Consider the following 21,302-nt stretch of genomic DNA (forward strand, 5'->3'; position numbering starts at 1 on the left):
CTGCTTAATTCCCTCTTCCTTTGCACCCTGTTTTATGGTTCCCACTCTGGATGAGGCACAACTGTGGTCATTTTGCAAAGGCCTGCTTTGGTATGTGTGTGAGAGAGAGACCTAGTTTGCTGTTAGAATGTGCTTTTTGAGCCTTCAGCTGCTGCAACGATGCCCTTCTTTAATTAAGAACCTTACAGAATCCCAGCACTCCCACACTTACCAAAAAAGAAAAGAAAAATTCAAGCCAGCCTCATGTTTCCTTCATGACCCCAGGGAATTAGCTGGGATTAACGCTCCTCTTAGCCTCCTCTCTTGACAAACGGTGAGATGAGATTGCAGAGTGGTTTAGAAGGGGACTGGCTGAACTTGCAAACAACCCTTTCAACCCCAAATCTTTGCAGACATAACTCTACAAGTTAATGTGTGCGGTCGCTTGTGTTTGTGCCCAGAGAGGGTCTGCACCCTTCCTTGATATTCAAATCTACCCATGCCAGCCTAGGGTGAGAGAAAGAAAAGAGAGAGAGAGAGGAGGGGAGCCTTTGGAAAGAGGAATTTATTTGTGTGGAGAAATTGCTATGGTTACTCTTAGCGCCGAACATTGCTAAGCCACGTGGGAGCAGGAGGCTGACATTTGCGAGGCTGAATCCATATGCGGGAGCAGAGGGCTGGCCACCCATTTTCTAACAGATGTCTCATTTTTCCTGATTTGCTTGCACAATGGCCACTTTCACAAGTAACGCCAAAACATGGTTTTGTGGAGAGATGGGGAACCTGTGGCTCTCCAGGGGGTGTTGAACTCCCAACTGAGCATTGTGCATAGGGCCGTCTTTACCCGGGAGTGCAAGGGTTGCAGGGCACCTGGGTACCGAATTCTGGGGGGTACCAGGTGCCCGACACTGAAGCCACCTAAGCGCATTGTATTCAGCTGCTGTGTGGCAGCTGGGTCAGCAGCACCTCTCTGGAAAGTCTCGCTCACCAAAGCCGGGGGGGGGGAGTGGCAGGAAAGAGGGAGAGACAAACAGAAAGAGAACGCACCTATCTAGCAATGGGAGCGCGCACAGGCTCCGGAACCTTCCCAAGAAGAACTTGGCCCCAGGATGGCAACTAGATATTTCGTTTTGGCGAAACCCCGGTTTAAGGAGCCATTTGGCACCCAGTTTATATACCTAACACTGTCTGGGAGCTGCAGCTAGTGAGACTTCTAGATATCTGGACATAATGGGGCCTCTAGATATCTGGAATTATATACTGATTTCTGCTGCACAGCCAACCTATAGCCTGCCAAACCCAGTTCAAGGGGTTGATAAAGACTTGCTCAGTTTGGGACAGCAAAACTTAAAGGACCGCGGTCCTTTATATTAGCCGGTACAGACTGAGACATGCAGAAGAGGCTCTTTTCATTGTGTCATTGTTGACACAAGAGAGGGCCTTTTCTTTTGGGGTCACCTGTATATGGGACTCCCTCCTTCAGGAGTTTTGCATGGCACCTTCATTGTGGATCTTCCAGTGCCATTTAAATATACACTTTCCCCATGAGATTTTGAGGAGAAATGGACTTGGTTATGGCCAGCTGCGACTGTTGAGCTCTCCTTGTTCTACTGACATAGTAGCTTTAAATGTTGTTTTAATAATTGTTGCTTATTGTTATGTTGATTGTTACTGCTTTTAATGGAATTTGGGTCAGTTTGCATTTTCATGCGGACCTACCTAATTAGCACTTCCCGAAACAATATATGAGAATTGCTCTCCTCTGAATTTTGTGATGCAATTCTCCAACTGAGAAAAAAGTACCGTAGAACTGCTAGGGTTGCCATATTCCCAAAAGTGAAAATCTGCCCGGATGCTATTTTGACAGTCCGATTCCCGGATGTGTCCAGGAAAACTCAGACAACCCTAAAAACCGGCAGAAGCAAATGCAAAATTGCGTGGGAACACATGCATGTTAGGGAAAAAATGGTGACAATTCTTTGTCAGGACTTAAGAAAAAAAATTAATCCTATACCAGTGCAGAACTGTGATGAACTGAATTGAAGACTGTGAAGATGGTAACTGGAGAGAAACCTATATAAACAGATTCATCTGTTCCTATCACGTACCCGTTAAAAGCCCAAGCTTGACTACAAAAAGGTCCCTGCAGATTGATGCAGCTTTGCAGACAAAATATGTGTCTTTCGAAAGAGGCAAGTGGAGAGTGGTCATATTAAACTGATGGGGGAAAGTTTGTTTCCAGGTTTAGGGCACGAATAAAGCAGGGGAGGAAAGGGGTGGAGAATGAGCCAAGGAAGGGGGGATATAACAGGAGAGCAGAATCCGTCCTCCTGTTGAGTTAATTACTTCTTCCTAACATTTCCTCTGGTCAAAATTGTCAGGAACCGCACCATGTAATACAAGTGGCTTTTTTTAAAAGAAACAGCATGGTATATAAAAGACCACTTGCAAACGAGAATTACTGCAATAACATACAATTAGCCTGTGTCCTGACAGCGGATGATAGAAAGATGGGAAAAGAACAGGAATCGTAGCCCACCTGGGATTTGGGAAAGTTAACAAATCTGAAACCTTGCAAAGGCAGCCGTGAGCTGTCAAAATGCTTCTTGGCTGTTTCCTTCCTCGCCAACCCTGTTGCTAGGCGCTTATTTTATTGATCTGATTTCCATCTTCGTGGCCTGCCTTTTTAATAAATATATTTCAATGAGCATTAGCTCTGACCTGACACTGTAGGCCTGGAAGGTTTGTTGCCTGGATGCCCTGGAGCTGCCCACTCCAATTCTGCAATAAGTGAATAATAATAATAATAATAATAATAATTAATTTTTTATTTATACCCCGCCCACCCCAGCCAAGACCGGGCTCAGGGCGGCTAGCAACCAATAATAAAAACAAGTTGATTAAAATACAATTTAAAAGATTAAGATACAGTACTAAAACAATTAGGGAGCAATCTCATCATAGGAGGAGAAAGGAAAAAGAAAGAGGGGGAGGGAATCAAACTGATTCTGAGCCAAAGGCCAGGTGGAACAACTCTGTCTTACAGGCCCTGAGGAAAGAGATCAGATCCCGCAGGGCCCTGGTCTCATGAGACAGAGCGTTCCACCAGGCTGGGGCCAGTGCTGAGAAGGCCCTGGCTCTGGTTGAGGCTAATCTAACTTCCTTAGGGCCCAGGACCACTAGGGTGTTGCTATAATAAGAGATCCTGCTGAATCAGACCAATGACCCATGTCACCCAATAGTGGTCCCCCCCAGATGCCTGTGGGAAACCTCTGAGCAGGAGCACTCTCTCTTATTGCAGTTTTCAGCAGCTGATACTCAGAAGCATTGTTGCCTCCCAGCTGCGTAGGGGGAGCATAGCCGCTGAGTTCGAAATTAGCCAGGCGCCAGGCGCATTTGCACCTGGCTTTTGACTACTTGCGACCAAGTCAAGATGCCCAGGATGGCGCCTGACATCTCCACCATCTGGGGATCATTGGATCTGGACCATTTCCACACACTAATACCCCATCCTGTAGAATCCTATCCGTTACATTTTACCTGCACAATCGGAATGAATTTCCAGAACTAAATAATAATAATAATAATAATAATAATAATAATAATAATAATAATAATAATAATATTTTATTTATATCCTGCCCTCCCCAGCCGAAGCTGGGCTCAGGGTGCCTAACAACAGTAAAGTAATACAGCATTCTAAAATCATTTCATTATAAAATCAGTTCAAATCAAATTAATGGCAACCATTGGGCTAGAGTTCTGTGAGGATTGCCAAAGGAGGGAGTCAGGCTGTGCCTTGGCCAAAGGCCTGGTGGAACAGCTCTGTCTTGCAGGCCCTGCGGAAAGATGTCAAGTCCCGCAGGGCCCTAGTCTCTTGTGACAGAGCGTTCCACCGGATCGGAGCCACGGCCGAAAAAGCCCTGGCTCTGGTTGAGGCCAGCCTAACCTCCCTGTGGCCCGGGATCTCCAATATGTTTTTGTTTGAAGGCCGTAATGTCCTCCATGGGACATACCAGGAGAGGCAGTCCTGTAGGTATGAGGGTCCTAGGCCGTATTGGGCTTTAAAGGTTAAAACCAGCACCTTGAACCTGATCCACCGGGAGGCAGTGCAGCTGGTATAGCACTGGGTGAATGTGATCCCGCAGCGAGGACCCCGTAAGGAGTCTCGCTGCTGGATTCTGCACCCGCTGGAGTTTCTAGTATGTATGTGGACTGTCCCTGGATCAAATGACTTTGCTTCTTTAAGTTCTTCTGATGGGTCAGCCTCCAGCATTTCTGTTTTGCAAAGGGATCAGGAAGTATGTAAAATACTCTGCCGGAGACCCCAAAGGGCTGAAGCCGTTCTAAGAAGATGGCACTGGAACAGATGAGCAAATAGCATAAGACGTAGCATAAGACCATTCCCTAGTTTTCTGTGACTGCGAGAGGCAGCTGTGAGGGAGCTGAAAGTTAAGTTATCCTAGTGGCTGTGTCTCTTCCACCTCCAGTCGGTGGAACCGTCCTTTAATTTCCCCAGGTGTACGCAGAAAATAATAATAATAATAATAATAATAATAATAATAATAATAATAATAATTTATATTTATACCCCACCCATCTGACTGGGTTTCTCCAGCCACTCTGGGTGGCTTCCAACGAAACACTAAAATACAAAAACCTATTAAACATTAAACCATGGTGTAGTGGTTAAGAGCGGTAGTCTCGTAATCTGGGGAACCGGGTTCGCGTCTCCGCTCCTCCACATGCAGCTGCTGGGTGACCTTGGGCCAGTCACACTTCTCTGAAGTCTCTCAGCCCCACTCACCTCACAGAGTGTTTGTTGTGGGGGAGGAAGGGAAAGGAGAATGTTAGCCGCTTTGAGACTCCTTAAAGGGAGTGAAAGGCGGGATATCAAATCCAAACTCCTCTTCTTCTTCTTCTTCTTCTTCTTCTTCTTCTTCTTCTTCTTCTTCTTCTTCTTCCTCTTCTTCTTCTTCTTCTTCTTCTAAAAACTTCCCTAAACAGGGCTGCCTTCAGATATCTTCCAAAAGTCTGGTAGTTGTTTTTCTCTTTGACATCTGATGGGAGGGTGTTTCACAGAGCGGGTGCCACTACCAAGAAGGCCCTCCTTGGTTCCCTGTAACTTTGGCTTCTCGCAGTGAGGGAACTGCCAGAAGGCCCTCGGCGCTGGACCTCAGCGTCCAGGCAGAACGATGGGGGTGGAGATGCTCCTTCAGGTATACTGGGCTGAGGCCGTTTAGGGCTTTCAAGGTCAGCACCAACACTTTGAATTGTGCTCGGAAACGTACTGGGAGCCAGTGTAGGTCTTTCAAGACCAGTGTTATATGGGAATGGGGTGGTCTGCGGACTCTTGCCAGAGGAGAAGTTCGGAAGGAGATGCATCTGCCGTTTTGTCCCTTCTGTGCTTCCTAGCCGAGTGCATTGGGTTCTCACCCAATTGCACCTCTGTGCTTCCTTTGGCGCAGGAGAGTTGCGCTTCCCGTCCCATTTGGAAGCTTGTTTGGAAAGCAGAGCCTAAGAAGGAGGAGAATGGCGCTGCTGAGTTTGACAGTTTTGCCTCTCCAAAAAGGTGACTCTTCAACCATTATCAGATGGCAGTTTTATTCTAACCTTAAACATTTAAGAGTCTGGGAGGAAACAGTAACCCATCCTCTTGGGGGAGATTGGGGTGGTGGTGGAATCAATGCAACTCCGTGTAATTAGCAGTATTCTCCACCCCACCCCCCTCGAGTAAGTCAATGGCAGAGGGACAATGGGTGGGGGAGAGAGAAAGGCCATCTGCAGTGTATGTTTGTTTGGCCTAATGTATTTTGACTACCTTGCCACTTTTATAATCAGATTGTTTAGGCGAGAGGGAGAGAGATGCTATGGATTTTTTCCTTATCTCTTAAGCATTCTAATAGACTCTAATGCAATTAAATTAAGACAGCTCAGTGCGATAGAGCAGTACAATGGAAGGTGTGTACCGCTACATAACCGCTTCGCACAAGACAGGAGAAGTTATGGGTGTGACATCACTGGCAATCGCTCAGCACGGGAGATGTGTGCTTTTCCTTGTTCAACCCACCCCCTTTAATCCCTACAGCGACCCTGCTCACCACTGACCAGTGTTAAAAACTCAGATATATATGCTAGGCACCCCATGGCACCTTAAACCTAGGTTACGGTCGCCACAGCAGATGACCTTTGGGATATCTTCCAGTGCTGCAATTATATGATCTCAAGTACATTGCTGGATTGTAGTTCACTCTTGCAACAATTTGCTGGCAAGAAATTTGCAAGGAGGAGAAACACAGTGGAAATGGAAATACATTCATACCTCGGGTTGAATATGCTTCAGGTTGGGCGTTTTCAGGTTACGCTCCGTGACGACCAAGAAGTAACGGAATGTGTTGCTTCCGGGTTTCGACGCTCGCGCAGACGCTCAAAATGACATCATGTGCATGCGTGGAAGCAGCAAATTGTGACCCGTGGATGTTCAGAAGCGGGTTGCGGTCGCTTCAGGATGCGAACGGGGCTCTGGAACGGATCCTGTTTGCATCCAGAGGTACCACTGTAGCATTAACTATGGCAGAGCTTTCCAAACTGTGTGTCGCAACACCTTAGTGCAGGGGTCAGCAAACTTTTTCAGCAGGGAAAAGAGAGTCAGAGGTCTATCAGACCTTGTGGGGGGCCTGACTACATTTTGAAAAAGATAAAAAAATGAACAAATTCCTATGCCCCACAAATAACCAAGAGATGCATTTTAAATAAAAGGTCACATTCTACTCATGGGAAAAAACCAGGTAGGGCCCACAAATAACCCAGAGATGCATTTTAAATAAAAGGACACATTCTACTCATGTAAAAACATGCTGATTCCCGGACCGTCCGCGGGCCGGATTTAGAAGGCGATTGGGCCAGATCCGGCCCCGCGTCTTCATTTGCCTACCCATGCGTTAGAGTGTTGGCTGCAGTGTGTAGATGTGTCGCACAAACCCTCCTCACATTCGTCCTGGGGCTGGAAAGGCATTGGTCTAATCTGCGGTTTGCTAGTAAAACTGACTTACTGTGTCGCGAAACGATGCAAAACTGAATTCCCGTGTTGCGATACGATGCGTGTTCAAAAGGTGTATCGCCAACTTGAAAAGTTCAGAAAGCTCTGAACTGTGGACTGAGGCAGAGGCTTTTAAACTGCGGTTGCCAAACTGTCACCCAGAAATCTGCACGTACAGTAGTTGCAATTGAAGAAGAGTTTGGATTTGATATCCCGCTTTATCACTACCCGAAGGAGTCTCAAAGCGGCTAACATTCTCCTTTTCCCCACAACAAACACCCTGTGAGGTGAGTGGGGCTGAGAGACTTCAAAGAAGTGTGACTGGCCCAAGGTCACCCAGCAGCTGCATGTGGAGGAGCGGGGAAGCGAACCCGGTCCCCCAGATTATGAGTCCACCGCTCTTAACCACTACACCACGCTGGCTCTCACAATTGGACCTTTGCCAGTAGCAAAATGACCTGGGGAATTTCGAACACAGCCACTGACATGTGTTTCAATGCCTCACAGAGTGATGTGTATTAAGGAGTTAGGCTGCACTGCTAACGTTGCTTATTTTGGAGGAAGCCCCAATGAACTCACTGGAGCTTCCTCCTAGGTAGAGGAGTTTAGGGCTGCGCTGCCAGTTACCGGAAGACGATAGTAATGTAAACATGCATGAGAGTGATGCTGCAATCCTTTTCAGAAATAAGCCGCGTCGAGTTCAGTGAGAGTTACTCAGGAGGAAGCGCGCATAGGATTGATTGCACCTTAAGCATTTTTATATAGAGGTATAAATATATCGTAAGGCTTCGCTGCCTGGCGAACATAATATTATTTTAAAAGGGGGGGAAAAAACCTGAATGCGCAGGGCCGTGTAGGCAGCAGAAATTTTTAATTTTCTTTCTGCAGGAAAACGAAAATAAGAAATCTAATGAAAAGTTTACTTTGCACTTAAGGGGGGGAAAATGTAGCAGGTTTATGATGTGTACTCAGAGGTGTAATCCCTCTTGGATATTGTTTCCAATTCTAGAGTTCTTTAATATCCTCGGGTTGCCAGGTACAAAGATATGTAGGCGCTGCAATGTTTCTCAGCTGTTCCTTTGCAGTCATTCAGAATGCCAAACTTGCCCCCCACCGCTTCGTGGGGGCAACGTTGGCAGCAGAAATTAGAAGCAGCGTTTTATAGCAGGAGATGAGGCTATGACTACTGCGTTTGATTAAATAGCTCTGAATCCCAGACTGTTTGTTTCATAAAAGTTGCCCTACACTGATTGCATTGAGAGAGAGACAGGCAGAGAGCACACTTCAGACAAGTTTGTTCTAGATCCTGATAGGATGCACTTAATCACCAAAACCGCAATTACCGCAGCGGCTAACGAAACAGGATTTTTAAATTCCTACGGCAAAACGTTTAGGCTTCGTCAGTTGGCTCCGATAAAAGTGACGGTGGCAGTTTTAGAGCTTTGTGGATGGAAGGTACCAGAGATAGCTCCGTCTGTAGAGCATGAAACTCTTTATCTTAGGGTTGTGGGTTCGAATCCGACGTTGGGCAAAAAGATTCCTGCGTTGGAGGGGGTGGGACTAGGTGACCCTCGTGGTCCCTTGCAACTCCTGCAATTCTGTGATTCTATGAATTCTTAGATGGACTTCATTTGCTGAAGCTAAGCAATGCTGGTACTGTCCCTGAGGCCATGTGGGGTTAATGTGTCCGATATGTACAGCCAGAAGAGGGAACATGGGAGCGTTTTGCTAGAAGAATTTAAATTTTACCTTTCCTTAGTCTCTGTAATCTGAGTGAAATCCACTATCACTATCATCCACTCATGCATGGGGCCTCTCCTTCCTCCTCTGTCCCCCTCGGTGCACCCTCAAGATATGCTATAAAACAGCAGTTCTCAACCTGTGGGTCCCCAGATGTTGTTGGACTACAACTCCCATCATCCCTAAACTCTGGCCTTGCTAGCTAGTGGTGATGGGAGTTGTAGTTCAACAACATCTGAGGACCCACAGGTTGAGAAAGGCTGCTCTAGTGGGTTGGGGGACCCTCTGGAGAAGATTTTGGGGGGCTGGCAAGGGGAGAAGAGAAGTTGGAAGTTCCTTTATGGAAGTGGGTAAGGGATCAGAATATTGATAGCATAGGCTAGGTTTATCAGTGGCTATTGGTCATTATAATTCTGTATTATTTATTCAATTTATACACCACTCTGTACCCGAAGGTCTCATGGCAGATCACAACAAGACCACAACATATAAAATCAAACCAAAAGCTGTAACCCAATAACCCCCCCCCAAAAAAGCCACATTCTAAAAGGGTGTTAGATGTCAATAAGAACAACCGAAGGCCTGGTTTAAAAGGAATGTTTTTACCTGGCACCTAAAGGTGTATAATGGGATGCGGGTGGCACTGTAGGTTAAACCACAGAGCCTAGGACTTGCCGATCAGAAGGTTGGCGGTTCGAATCCCTGTGACAGGGTGAGCTCCCGTTGCTCAGTCCCTGCTCCTGCCAACCTAGCAGTTCGAAAGCACGTCAAAGTGCAAGTAGATAAATAGGTACCGCTCCAGCGGGAAGGTAAACGGCATTTCCGTGTGCTGCTCTGGTTCGCCAGAAGCGGCTTAGTCATGCTGGCCACATGACCTGGAAGATGTACGCTGGCTCCCTCGGCCAACAAAGCGAGATGAGCACCGCAACCCCAGAGTTGGCCACGACTGGACCTCATGGTCAAGGTAAAAGGGACCCTGTTACCTTTATCTTTAAAGGTGTATAATGAAGGCGCCAGGTGAACTTCCCTGGGGAGATCATTCCACAGATGGGGAGCCACTGCAGAGAAGGCCCTGTTCTCGTGTTGCCACCCTCCGGACCTCTTGCGGACAAGGCGCACAAAGGAGGGCCTCAGAAGATGATCTCAGGGACCGGGTAGGTTCATAGTAAAAGAGACGGTCCTTGAGGTATTGTGGTCAGGACGATTATAGGAATCCTTTTACGTTTGGAGGCAACACTTGGCAACGTTTGCCAAGAGGTACTGGCTTCCTGATTATGGGTTTCCTGGGAGTCTGGAGTTCTCTTACTTTCCAAGTAAGGTACATCCAGCCGGAGTGTGTGCAGGTATGTACACAGGTGAGTGGGACGGGTTCTGTTGACTCCAGTTGACACTTCCCTTCCGATGACTATTGGAAAGCTCTCGTGACGCTTCTCAGAGACTTCCTGCTTCAGAGCTGCCTTGTTGCTGTGACCGTCTCCCTGCTTCCTTGGAAGGAACAGGCCATTCTTGAAATGTACAGGCCTCACCTCAGAGCAAACAGGCACGCGATATGGATGCCTCTTTTGCGTCTAACGTCTTGACTGTAGCCGGCTCCGCCTGCTTGATATTGTAGGGTGAAAGTCGCTAGATAATAGAAAAGTGCATCTCTTGCTTCTCCTGAAAGGTCAGTGCTCCTGTGGCTATAGAACGGATTATTCTGAAAATGTCACTCCACAAAAGAGTTGAAATACCTATATGGTCCTTTTACTAGATGCGGAGCAATTAGGCCGCAATGCCTGGGATTGGCTTCTCCATCTGTGTTCCTGGAACCAGTTGCCTAAAGGGTGAGGTGATTATACAATAAACTATAGTTACCAGATTTTTTTCAATGATAATAATAATAGTAATAGTAATTTCTTTATACCCAGCACATCTGGCTGAGTTTCCCCAGCCACTCTGGGCGGCTTCCAATGGAATATTAAAATACAATAACCTACTAAACATTAAAAGCTTCCCTGAACAGGGCTGTCTTCAGATGTCTTTTAAAAATAGGATAGCAGCTTATTTCCTTCAAATTTGAAGGGAGGGAGTTCCACAGGGTTGGCGCCACCACCGAAAAGGCCCTCTGTCTGGTTCCCTGTAACCTCACTTCTCACAGGGAGGGAAGCGCCAGAAGGCCCTCGGAGCTGGACCTCAGTGTCTGGGCAGAACGATGGGGGTGGTCCTGTATACCTGAAGGAGCGTCTCCACCCCCATCGTTCAACCTAGACACTGAGGTCCAGTGCCAAGGGCCTTCTGGCAGTTCCCTCACTGCGAGAAGCCAAGTTACAGGGAACCAGGTGGAGGGCCTTCTCGGTAGTGGCACCCACCCTGTGGAACGCCCTCCCACCAGATGTCAAAGAGAAGAACAACTACCAGACTTTTAGAAGACATCTGAAGGCAGCCCTCTTTAGGGAAGCTTTTAATGTTTAACACACCACTGTATTTTAATACTCCTGCCAACCTAGCAGTTCGAAAGCACGTCAAAGTGCAAGTAGATAAATAGGTACCGCTCCGACAGGAAGGTAAACAGCATTTCTGTGTGCTGCTCTGATTCTCCAGAAGCGGCTTAGTCATGCTGGCCACATGACCCGGAAGCTGTACGCCGGCTCCCTCGGCCAGTAAAGCGAGATGAGCGCTGCAACCCCAGGGTTGGCCACGACTGGACTTAATGGTCAGGGGTCCCTTTACTGGTATTTTAATACTTTGTTGGAAGCTGCCCAGAGTGGCTGGGGAAACCCAGCCAGATGGGCAGGGTATAAATAATAAGTTCTATTCTATTCTTTCATCCCTGACCATTGGTCCTGTTAGCTAGGGATTGTGGGAATTGTAGTTCCAAAACATCTGGAGGGCCAGAGTTTGCCTATGCCTGCTCCAGGGTTTTGGGAAGAGCTGAGGGCCCCTCTCTGAGCTCTATATGGAAATGTCAGGAACTGAACCTCTACACTCTGCCTCTGAGCTATAATCCTCCCGTAATCCCAAGAGAGGGTGAAGTCAAAAGTTCTGCTTCCACTGTAGTGGAGCCGCGCATGGATCAGAGCATGGGGCGCTTGTGCTTCCCTTCCCCCCTCACCAGAGCTTCATCCAGTGGCATTCTCAGGCCAAGCCAGCCTGGTGTTGTGGCTGACGTCTGAAGTTATTTAGGACCTCTGTGGGTTAAAGCCGGCGTAAAACTAATTTGGGTTCTGTCAGCAACAATTCCGCCCTCGCCTTGAAACGCAGGCTTCCCAAGGTGTGCCGGATTCCAATCCTTATTAATTTAATTCATTTTTATTATGTTGTTGTACCCTTTTCCTTTCGAAATGAAATTTTGAGCCCGTTTCTCTCTCTCTCCGCCCCCCCCAAAAGCCGGCTGAATTGCGTGTATTACATTAGGGCCAATAAAACCTTCCAGTCAGTTATTCGCTCTATTGTTTAATTTATAGGCTTTTATGAAGGAGACCGCTTCAGAACGCGGTTTTCGCTCTCTCTATAAAGAGAGAAAGAGAGAGGGAGAAATGGAAATGTGCACCTTGAGTTACAGATAATATATCTTTATGCTCTGCTGTGGAATTATACCAATTTCTTGTCACTCCCCCCCCCCCCTTTGTTTGGTACCATTTGGTACCAGGAGCAGGTAGTAAAGGAACATCACCAGTTTTTTCTGAAGGTTGGCAGGGTAGGAAGATGCTTACATACCGTATTTTTCGCTCTATAAGACACACCAGACCACAAGACGCACCTAGTTTTTGGAGGAGGAAAACAAGAAAAAAAAATATTCGGAATCTTAGAAGCCAGAACAGCAAGAGGGATCGCTACGCAGTGAAAGCAGCAATCCCTCTTGCTGTTCTGGCTTCTGGGATAGCTGTGCAGCCTGCATTCACTCTGTAAGATGCACACACATTCCCCCTTACTTTTTAGGAGGGAAAAAGTGAGTCTTATAGAGCAAAAAATACGGTATTTATCTGGGCTTAAAAAAAAATTATTTCATGCCCTTTCTTTGAGATTCATAGGGATACAGGGCTTTCCTGCTGCCGAGGATTCTAGTGGGGTCATAAAATCTTAGAATCATAGAACTGGAAATTTGGAAGGGACCCTAAAGGCTCATCTAGTCCAACCCGCTTCAATGCAGGAATCTCAACGCTGCCTGGTGCCTGGCAGAGTATTTCTCTTGCATGATGAAAGTCTGAGGTCAAATCTCTGGTGTCTCAGGTGCAGGAGAGACCACAGCCTGAAATGGTTAGAAATTTCAATTTTTAATTAAAAAAATATATATATCTAATGCTGTTCTAGGCTGCATCAGTAGAAGTCTAGTCTCCCGATCGAGGGAAGTCATAGTCCCGCTCTATTCTGCCTTGGCCTGACTACACCTGGAATACTGTGTCCATTTTGTCAGGAGTTTGTGCAGAAGCCAGGCCCTGTGACCAGTAGGACTTTGCAGGATTGGGGCCTTCCTATAAAAAATCAAGGTGGGGGGGGGTGTGACAAGAAATTTTCCACACCGAGTACCACCCGACCTTCCTACGCCTCTGATCAGAACGTCGGTGGTTTGAATCCCCATGCCAGGGTGACCTCCTGTTGCTCTGTCCCAGCTCCTGCCAACCTATCAATTTGAAAGCTCACCAGTGCAAGTAGACAAATAGGTACCGCTGCGACGGGAAGATAAACAGTGTTTCCGTGCCCTCTGACACTCATCACGGTCCTCTGTGCACCAGAAGCAGTTTAGTCTTGCTGGCCACATGACCCAGAAAGCTGTCTGTGGACAACTGCCGGCTCCCTCGGCCTGAAGGCGAGATGAGCACTGCAACCCCATAGTCACCTATGACTGAACTTAACCATCCAGGGATCCTTTACCTTTACCTTTTAGGTAACTAAGAACTTACACACAAGTTTGATTTCCCCCCTCCTCCCTCCCATACCCGTTTTCCTTTTCTGTCATGTCTTTTTAGACTGTAAGGCCTAGAAGCAAGGACTGTGTGTCTGTCTCTGTTGTAGTGGCCTCAATGTGCTGCTCTGGGTGTGCATTTCCCACACACACACTTGCCTGAAGGCCGATTCAGGGAATGCCTTCAAGAAGCATGGTCGGCCAATTGGTGCCAAAGAAGGATAGAACTTTCTTTATGTATGCTACAACAGCAGCAAGAATACTTATTGCAAAGTACTGGAAGACACAAGATTTACCCACTCTGGAAGAATGGCAGATGAAGGTGATGGACTATATGGGACTGGCAGAAATGACTGGCAGAATCCGAGACCAGGGAGAAGAGTCGGCGGAAGAAGATTGGAAGAAATTCAAAGACTATTTACAGAAATATTGTAAAATCAATGAATGTTAGAACGATGTCGGATAGAAATTAAGTGGTTTCCAGCTGTAATGTTTAAGAGAATATGGAAAAAAGGTTTAGAAGTAGGTTAAAGCTTATTGATAAGGATTTGCTGAACTAACAATTTGAATTGGAATACAAAAAAGGGAGGTATGAGGAAGTCTGGGAAATAAGTTAAAGGAAAAAAAGTTATGGAAAATTTGTGTGTTTTTAATTATTTTTATCTTTTTTTGTATTTGTTATCTTTTTCTTTTTTCTTTTTGACTTTCATTATATTAAAATTGAAAACTCTAATAAATATCTTTCAAAAAACAAAAAACAAAACATGGGTAGCCAAAGTAGAGAAGGTTTTCCACCTGTGCAAAGAAATTTTACACTTAAGTGCACCCATGGTTTTCCAGCCTGGGAGGGGCGGGGGGGGGGGAAATCAGTGGGTCTTTGTGAAGAAGCAGTGGCTGGGGCAGGAGAGAGCAAGCTATAAATTATTTTGACAGGCTGGGTGTCAAAGCTGCAGCCGCCGGACAGAAATTGTCCCTAGTTTATGTTGCCGTTTGGAGAGCTTTGAACAAAAATGGCTTTGTTCCAACTTGTATGGGCTGAAAAGTCCCCCCTTGCCTTTTCTTTCCTTCTCTCTCTCTCTCTAAAGGGTAAAAAGAATTGATGGCGAATGATGAACAGAGAAACAAAAAGACGGCTAATGCCACCCCAAAGCACTAGGTTAGAATGCCCGCCCTCTCCTGACTTCGCCTCCAGCTGTTCCTGTGCAGAATCCGATCCTAAAGCAAAGCACAGAAGTTGTGGGGTCAGAGTGGGGTTGGGGCAAGTGCGGAATGCTTCAACGCTGTGCAGCAAGTCATTTGTTTCTACAATGGCCAATGCAGCTGTTTCCTTTTCTTTCTCCAACAAGTGACCCACAGTGTTGGCCATCTAGCCCATTCTCAGAAAAAAAGGCACTTTCTAGAGCAGAGCTTTCCAAACTTTTCATGTTGGCGACACATTTTTTAGACATGCATCCTTTTGTGACATGGTAATTGGGACGAGGGTGGCGCTGTGGGTTAAACCACAGAACCTAGGACTTGCTGATCAGAAGGTCGGCAGTTAAAATCCCCGCGAGGGGGTGAGCTCCTGTTGTTCGGTCCCAGCTCCTGCCCACCTAGTGGTTCGAAAGTAGATAAATAGGTACCACTCCGGCAAGAAGGTAAACAGCGTTTCCGTGCGCTGCTCTGGTTTCCCAGAAGCGGCTTAGTCATGCTGGCCACATGACCCGGAAGCTTTACGCAGGCTCCCTCGGCCAATAAAGCGAGATGAGCGCAGCAACCCCAGAGTCGTCCGCGACTAGACCTAACGTTCAGGGGTCCCTTTACCTTAATTCAGTTTTACAAGCAAACCAGAGGTTAAACTAACCCCTTTCCAGTGTGAGGAGTGTTTCTGTGACATACCTACACACTACAGCCGAAACACTAACTGTGTCATGACACACAGTTTGGAAAGCTCTGTTCTGGAGTGTCCCTATTTTCGGGTGGGATTCAAATCATGTACAGTCATACCTTTGATCCCAAATACCTTGGTACTCAGACTGGAGTGTTCCAGTTTGCAGACGTTCTTTGGAAGCTGAACATCCAGTGAGGCTTCCGCAGCTTCCGATTGGCTGCAGGATCTTCCTGCAACCAACCAGAAGCCGCACTTTGGTTTCCAAACGTTTTGGAAGTCTAATAGACCTCCGGAACGGATTTCGTTCGACTTCCAAAGTACAACCGTACTGGCAAATTTGGGTTGCACCATTATACATGGCTGTGCACAAAAACCACTTCCCCGAAAGGACTTTTCGCGATAAGGAAAGTGACACGGAAAGATCATCTAACCTCCCCACAAACAGATCATAATGAGTGCTCTTTAAAGAGCCAACATCATCTCTCTGCCGACAAATCAGGACAGATGCACCGCAAACAGATCTCTTGGAAGCACCCAAAGTCTCACTTACGGGAAGCTTTGTAATGACCTTTTTTGCAACTCCACAGTTGAGCTATTTTTCTACTGACTTTCAGTCGTAAGTTTTAATTCAACACCTCGAGAATGTATTTTATCAGGCACCTTGTGAATACAAATAAATAAATTATTGTTTTCCTGGCTGCATGTCTCGCAGGGAGTATGTGTAGCATATATCACAGCATGTTCGGGGGGGGGGAGGGAAAACTTGGGCGTGCTATTTTCGTTCCCCCATGCACCGCAACTGTGATATTTCCCGGATTTGAAATCTCCATCGAAAATACGCAGAAGACTCAGCCTCTCCAGAAAAAGCCCTTAAAGGTTGTGCTAGCTGCTCTGTGTAATTATTTGTAGTTGTAAAAATAAGGGACAGGAAGTAGTTGGCTGACATAAAAAAGTAACCTCCCCGTGTTGATTCATTACTTTAATGGAGGCATAAGTAGGTTGTTAATCTGATTTCCTATATAACTCTGAAGAGTGCCGTTTCGGAGGGGAACATCGGGAGAGCTAATGCAGCACAAATGTTATTTTCTTACTGCAGAAATGTGTATTTCATTATGCTATAATCATTGCTCAGGATTGGGAAAGATAAGCGTGTGTGTGCGAGAGAGAATTATGCTCTTTAATCAGTTATTCAGTTACCTCCTCAGGAGGGGTTTGAGGTAATATCACTGATTTGCATTTTTAAAGCGTCTCGATCTCCTCCAACCCACACGCTCAGACAGAGGAGAGGACTAAGCCACTTCACTGAAGGTGAAGTAGCAAGGCCAACTCCGCTGTGTTTGTGCGAAGGAGGCTGTCGTTGCAATCTTAACCAGCAACCTCTGTTGTTACAAGAACCGTTTTCCCTAATACAGAGCCAGTGTGGTGTAGTGGTTAAGAGCAGTGGACTTGTAATCTGGTGATCTGGGTTCACATCCCTGCTCCTCCATATGCAGCTGCTGGGTGACCTTGGGCCAGTCACACTTCTCTGAAGTCTCTCAGCCCCACTCACCTCACAGAGTGTTTGTTGTGGGGGAGGAAGGGAAAGGAGATTGTTAGCCGCTTTGAGACTCCTTCGGGTAGTGATAAAGCGGGAGATCAAATCCAAACTCTTCTTCTAATATTACTGCTAACTTAACTCATAGTGACTTCAGGAATCGCCATTTGGCTCTTGCAAATCACGTTTTGTGAAATCTAAATTAACTTGTGGGATTGGCAAGGGCTTCTTCGCTCAGGTGACTTTAAGGAAGAATTTAACAAACTGATGGGTATTTTATCAACAAGTGTTAGCTTTGATGGCTCAGCGGAAACTTCATGTTCAGAGACAGTGGTGTAATGCAGGGGGAATACAGTGGAGCAAAGCAGGAACAGGATTTTCCTTGCAGCTTGATAACTGAAAGAGTCTCCTTGCTCTGGTAAGCGAATGAGGTGATAATTAGGCTTTCAAGTTTCTTTGTGACAGATTAGCATGGAGGGAGTCAGAAGATGAGGGAAAGAATCATAGAATCATAGAATCATAGTGTTGGAAGAGACCACAAGGGCCATCGAGTCCAACCCCCTGCCAAGCAGGGAACACCATCAGAGCACTCCTGACATATGGTTGTCAAGCCTCTGCTTAAAGACCTCCAAAGAAGGAGACTCCACCACACTCCTTGGCAGCAAATTCCACTGTCGAACAGCTCTTACTGTCAGGAAGTTCTTCCTAATGCTTAGGTGGAATCTTCTTTCTTGTAGTTTGGATCCATTGCTCCGTGTCCGCTTCTCTGGAGCAGCAGAAAATAACCTTTCTCCCTCCTCTGTGTGACATCCTTTTATATATTTGAACATGGCTATCATATCACCCCTTAACCTCCTCTTCTCCAGGCTAAACATGCCCAGCTCCCTTAGCCGTTCCTCATAAGGCATCGTTTCCAGGCCTTTGACCATTTTGGTTGCCCTCCTCTGGACACGTTCCAGTTTGTCAGTGTCCTTCTTGAACTGTGGTGCCCAGAACTGGACACAGTACTCCAGGTGAGGTCTGACCAGAGCAGAATACAGTGGCACTATTACTTCCCTTGATCTAGATGCTATACTCCTATTGATGCAGCCCAGAATTGCATTGGGCAGAGGCTAGGTACGTCTTTCCCCATCTTTGATGGGGTTACTGCTTCTTGCTGGCAGTTGGCACTTCCTTGCAAGGCTAGTCATGTTTCATTAAAAGCTAAATGTTGCATTTCCTTTTGTGGGGGCAGGAAACTGTGTTTTACAACTTGAATCTATGCAGTCAAAAGTAAGTTCCACTGAGTTTACTCTGAAGAAAAGGCACATGGGGTTGCAGTCACACAGAACCTAATACAGTGGTCATTATGCTGTTTACCACTGTCTATAAAATGATGTCTGTGTTTTTTGTCTCCCTTTGGGGTCTGTCATGATGAGCTCCTGCGGTTCTAAATTAGCCACTGTTACCTCTGTCCAGAGAGAGTCTTCATACTAGACCGTAACAATTTCATTTACTTAGCTCCATTTACGAATTTCTGCCTATGTGATATCTAGAAGTGATTTAAGAATAAAAACATCAACAATTAAAATATGCATAAATGAAACTTCCATGTTCAATGGCATGATATAGGATGCATTGGGGGAAGTCCTGTAGGACAGCTGTTACTTACAAGCCCTGGCTATGAGCTTCCCAGATCTATCTGGCCGGCCCTTTGTGGATGCAGAATTTAGACAAGTCTCGGTCTGATCCAGCAAAATAGTTCATGCATTCCTTGGAAAAATGCAAACCTTATATAGGTGGTAATCTTCAGAGAGGTAGCCGTGTTAGCGTCTCGCAACTGAAACAACAGAGGGAGTCTTGAGACACATGAAAGACTGCAACATTTATTGCGAGAGAGCTTTCTTGGACTTTGGTCCACAGAGACATACACCGTAATAAATTTGTCAGTCTAAAAGGTGTGTCATGGTACAGGTATTCTCCAAAAGCGTTGCTTTCCTGCGGTGCTTTGCGGCACTCAAATTTCACAGGTTATTTAGTTAAGGGCTCCGATTTGAGAACTTGAAAAGAGCGAGAAAAAGAGAAAAGCTTTAGAAATCCCTTTTTTAATCCCAGTCAAGGTATATTACGACTGCAATGCTGAAACATGACATAAGTGTGCATGAATATAGTCGAAAAGCTCTAGGGCTCAGGATGAGGGGGTATGTGTGGAATAGTAAATGACGATCTGGAAAGGAATGTACCTTATAAATCCCTCTGGGGGGAAATCACACTGGCAGGCGCTGGAGAAATTTGCTGCTTTGCATTTAGGGAAGAAATTGGAGAAACTATGTAAACAGAGAACAGAAGCGACACTTTCCGCCTTCCTTAATTCAAAAGTCATTGTCAGTAATAGCAACCGCATCACAAGGATGTAAAATAGGAATTGACCTAGCAGCTTTATAGAAGCAGAGTCTAACCTGGGTTGTGGCTAGTAGGAAGAATCAGCCAGTAAACGAGGAACTTCGCAGGAAATACGATTATGACAATATATATCTGGGTGCCAGGGGCAATGTCAGAAGTGAGGTAGCTTGCTTTGCATGAGACAGTGCAGCAGAGACTTACAGTGTCTGTATCACACTTGGTTTGTTTATGAATATTGTAAGCATAACATAGTGAAAGCAGATAGACTGCTGTAGCAGGCAACACAACCGTTATACCTGCGTCAAATTGCCAAGTAAAACCAAACGATGCTTTAGCTTGGTCGAGCTAAAAGAAACCTGACTGCTTCTTTCCAAATTTAATTGGCGCAATCTTCCCTTCTGTCTTTTTGTCTCCCCGACCACCCAAAATACGGGTGAGTTTGAGAGTGCAAAGACTTGGGAGACTTCTGCATCTCATTTGTGGCCATCAATCTCCTTTCCTTATTCTGTACGCACACATTCCTTTCAAAGTAGATGATATGCACAAATCCAAACAGTGATATTCCTGTGCACAATTAATAAATTGAACTAAAAAGCTTTAAATACCGTATTGGCCCGAATATAAGACACACCTGCAAATAAGCCATATATTTAAAATTTGGCAGCTTGGGGGTGGCTTGGGAGCTGTGGATAGGACAGGCTCCATTGCCCCGCACTCCCAGGCTGCTCTCGGGGGGGGGGGGCGCTTTGCCAGTGGTGTAAAGTTATGAATATTAGCCACACTTTAACTTTTCACTATCGGAACTTGGAAAAAAAAGTGTGGCTTATATTCGGGCCAATACGGTAAAAAAAAATAATTTAAGACCCCCCAAGTTGTTTTGGGTGCAAATACTCTGAAATTAAACTGGCAAATTGCCTCAAGGAGCTACAAAAACCTCCTGGGGGACCATTGACTGCTGGAATATAGGGTATAAGATGATAGTGGGAATGCATGTGTTTTATTTAAAAATGCAAGAATATGAAATTGAGCTTGCATACACTTTTACTGTATTTGCTGGAAAGGTATTGCCTCACCTGTAGGGGGACCACCAGAGAACCAGGTGCCTGATGCATTAGATACCACAATGGAAGAAAAGTAGGATAGAGATGTCCGAAAGTAAATGGTTCTTGAAACTCACCAGTGGGGTGTTTTTGTTTTCCCTGTAGATCATCCGCCGAGTCTTCAGAACCACTCCAGGCTCCGAACCCCGCCACCTCCACTTTCCCACGCTCACACGCCAAACCAACATCACGCAGCCTCCATCAACTCTCTCAATCGAGGGAACTTCACCCCGCGAAGCAATCCTAGCCCTGCTCCGACGGACCACTCCCTTTCTGGAGAGCAGCAAGCTGGGACGCAAGAGTCCACACACGCTCAGGACAACTGGCTGCTGAACAGTAACATCCCCCTCGAGACCAGGTAAGTCCTGTTCGGCTGGAGTGGTGTAAGATGCTCTGTTTGTGCCAGGCATCTAGTCCTCATGAATGTAGAGAAAAGGCTGGAAGTTATGTCTAGGGCACCTGGTGATGCGCCAGAGAAATGAATGGGGATTTGGGCTTTGCGCATGTATGTTCATTATCTCTATCCATGGATATATTTTATAGCAACACCTCCAGCTGTCCTGACAGTATGGGGCCTGTTTCTCTGTCCTTCTGAAGCTGAACTTTTGAAACGACGCTTTTTTCCGCTTAGCCCAGAGCCAGCAGTGGCTCTCTCAGGTGTGAATCAGCGCCAATGAATACAATTTATGCTAAACAGATCAATATTTGCAGATGGATTTCCTTTGCATGGCGTGTTCCGAGCATAATATTTGCATTTTCCTTAGCGCAGAATTTCG

At 46.1% G+C, this 21,302-nt stretch overlaps 1 protein-coding gene across 11 annotated transcripts in view; it reads left to right on the forward strand.

Annotated features, from left to right (window-relative positions):
- Positions 1–21,302, forward strand: part of TENM4 (teneurin transmembrane protein 4) — a 628,724-nt gene that overhangs the window by 388,397 nt on the left and 219,025 nt on the right. For all 11 annotated transcript variants that reach the window (XM_081909492.1, XM_081909496.1, XM_081909502.1 and 8 more), the window contains one exon: positions 20,632–20,884. In XM_081909492.1, coding sequence (XP_081765618.1) covers positions 20,632–20,884 — 253 coding nt within the window. The remainder of the gene's footprint in view (positions 1–20,631; positions 20,885–21,302) is intronic.

Source organism: Podarcis melisellensis (assembly GCF_964234715.1).
Source record: "Podarcis melisellensis genome assembly, chromosome: 4".
Lineage (NCBI taxonomy): Eukaryota > Metazoa > Chordata > Lepidosauria > Squamata > Lacertidae > Podarcis > Podarcis melisellensis.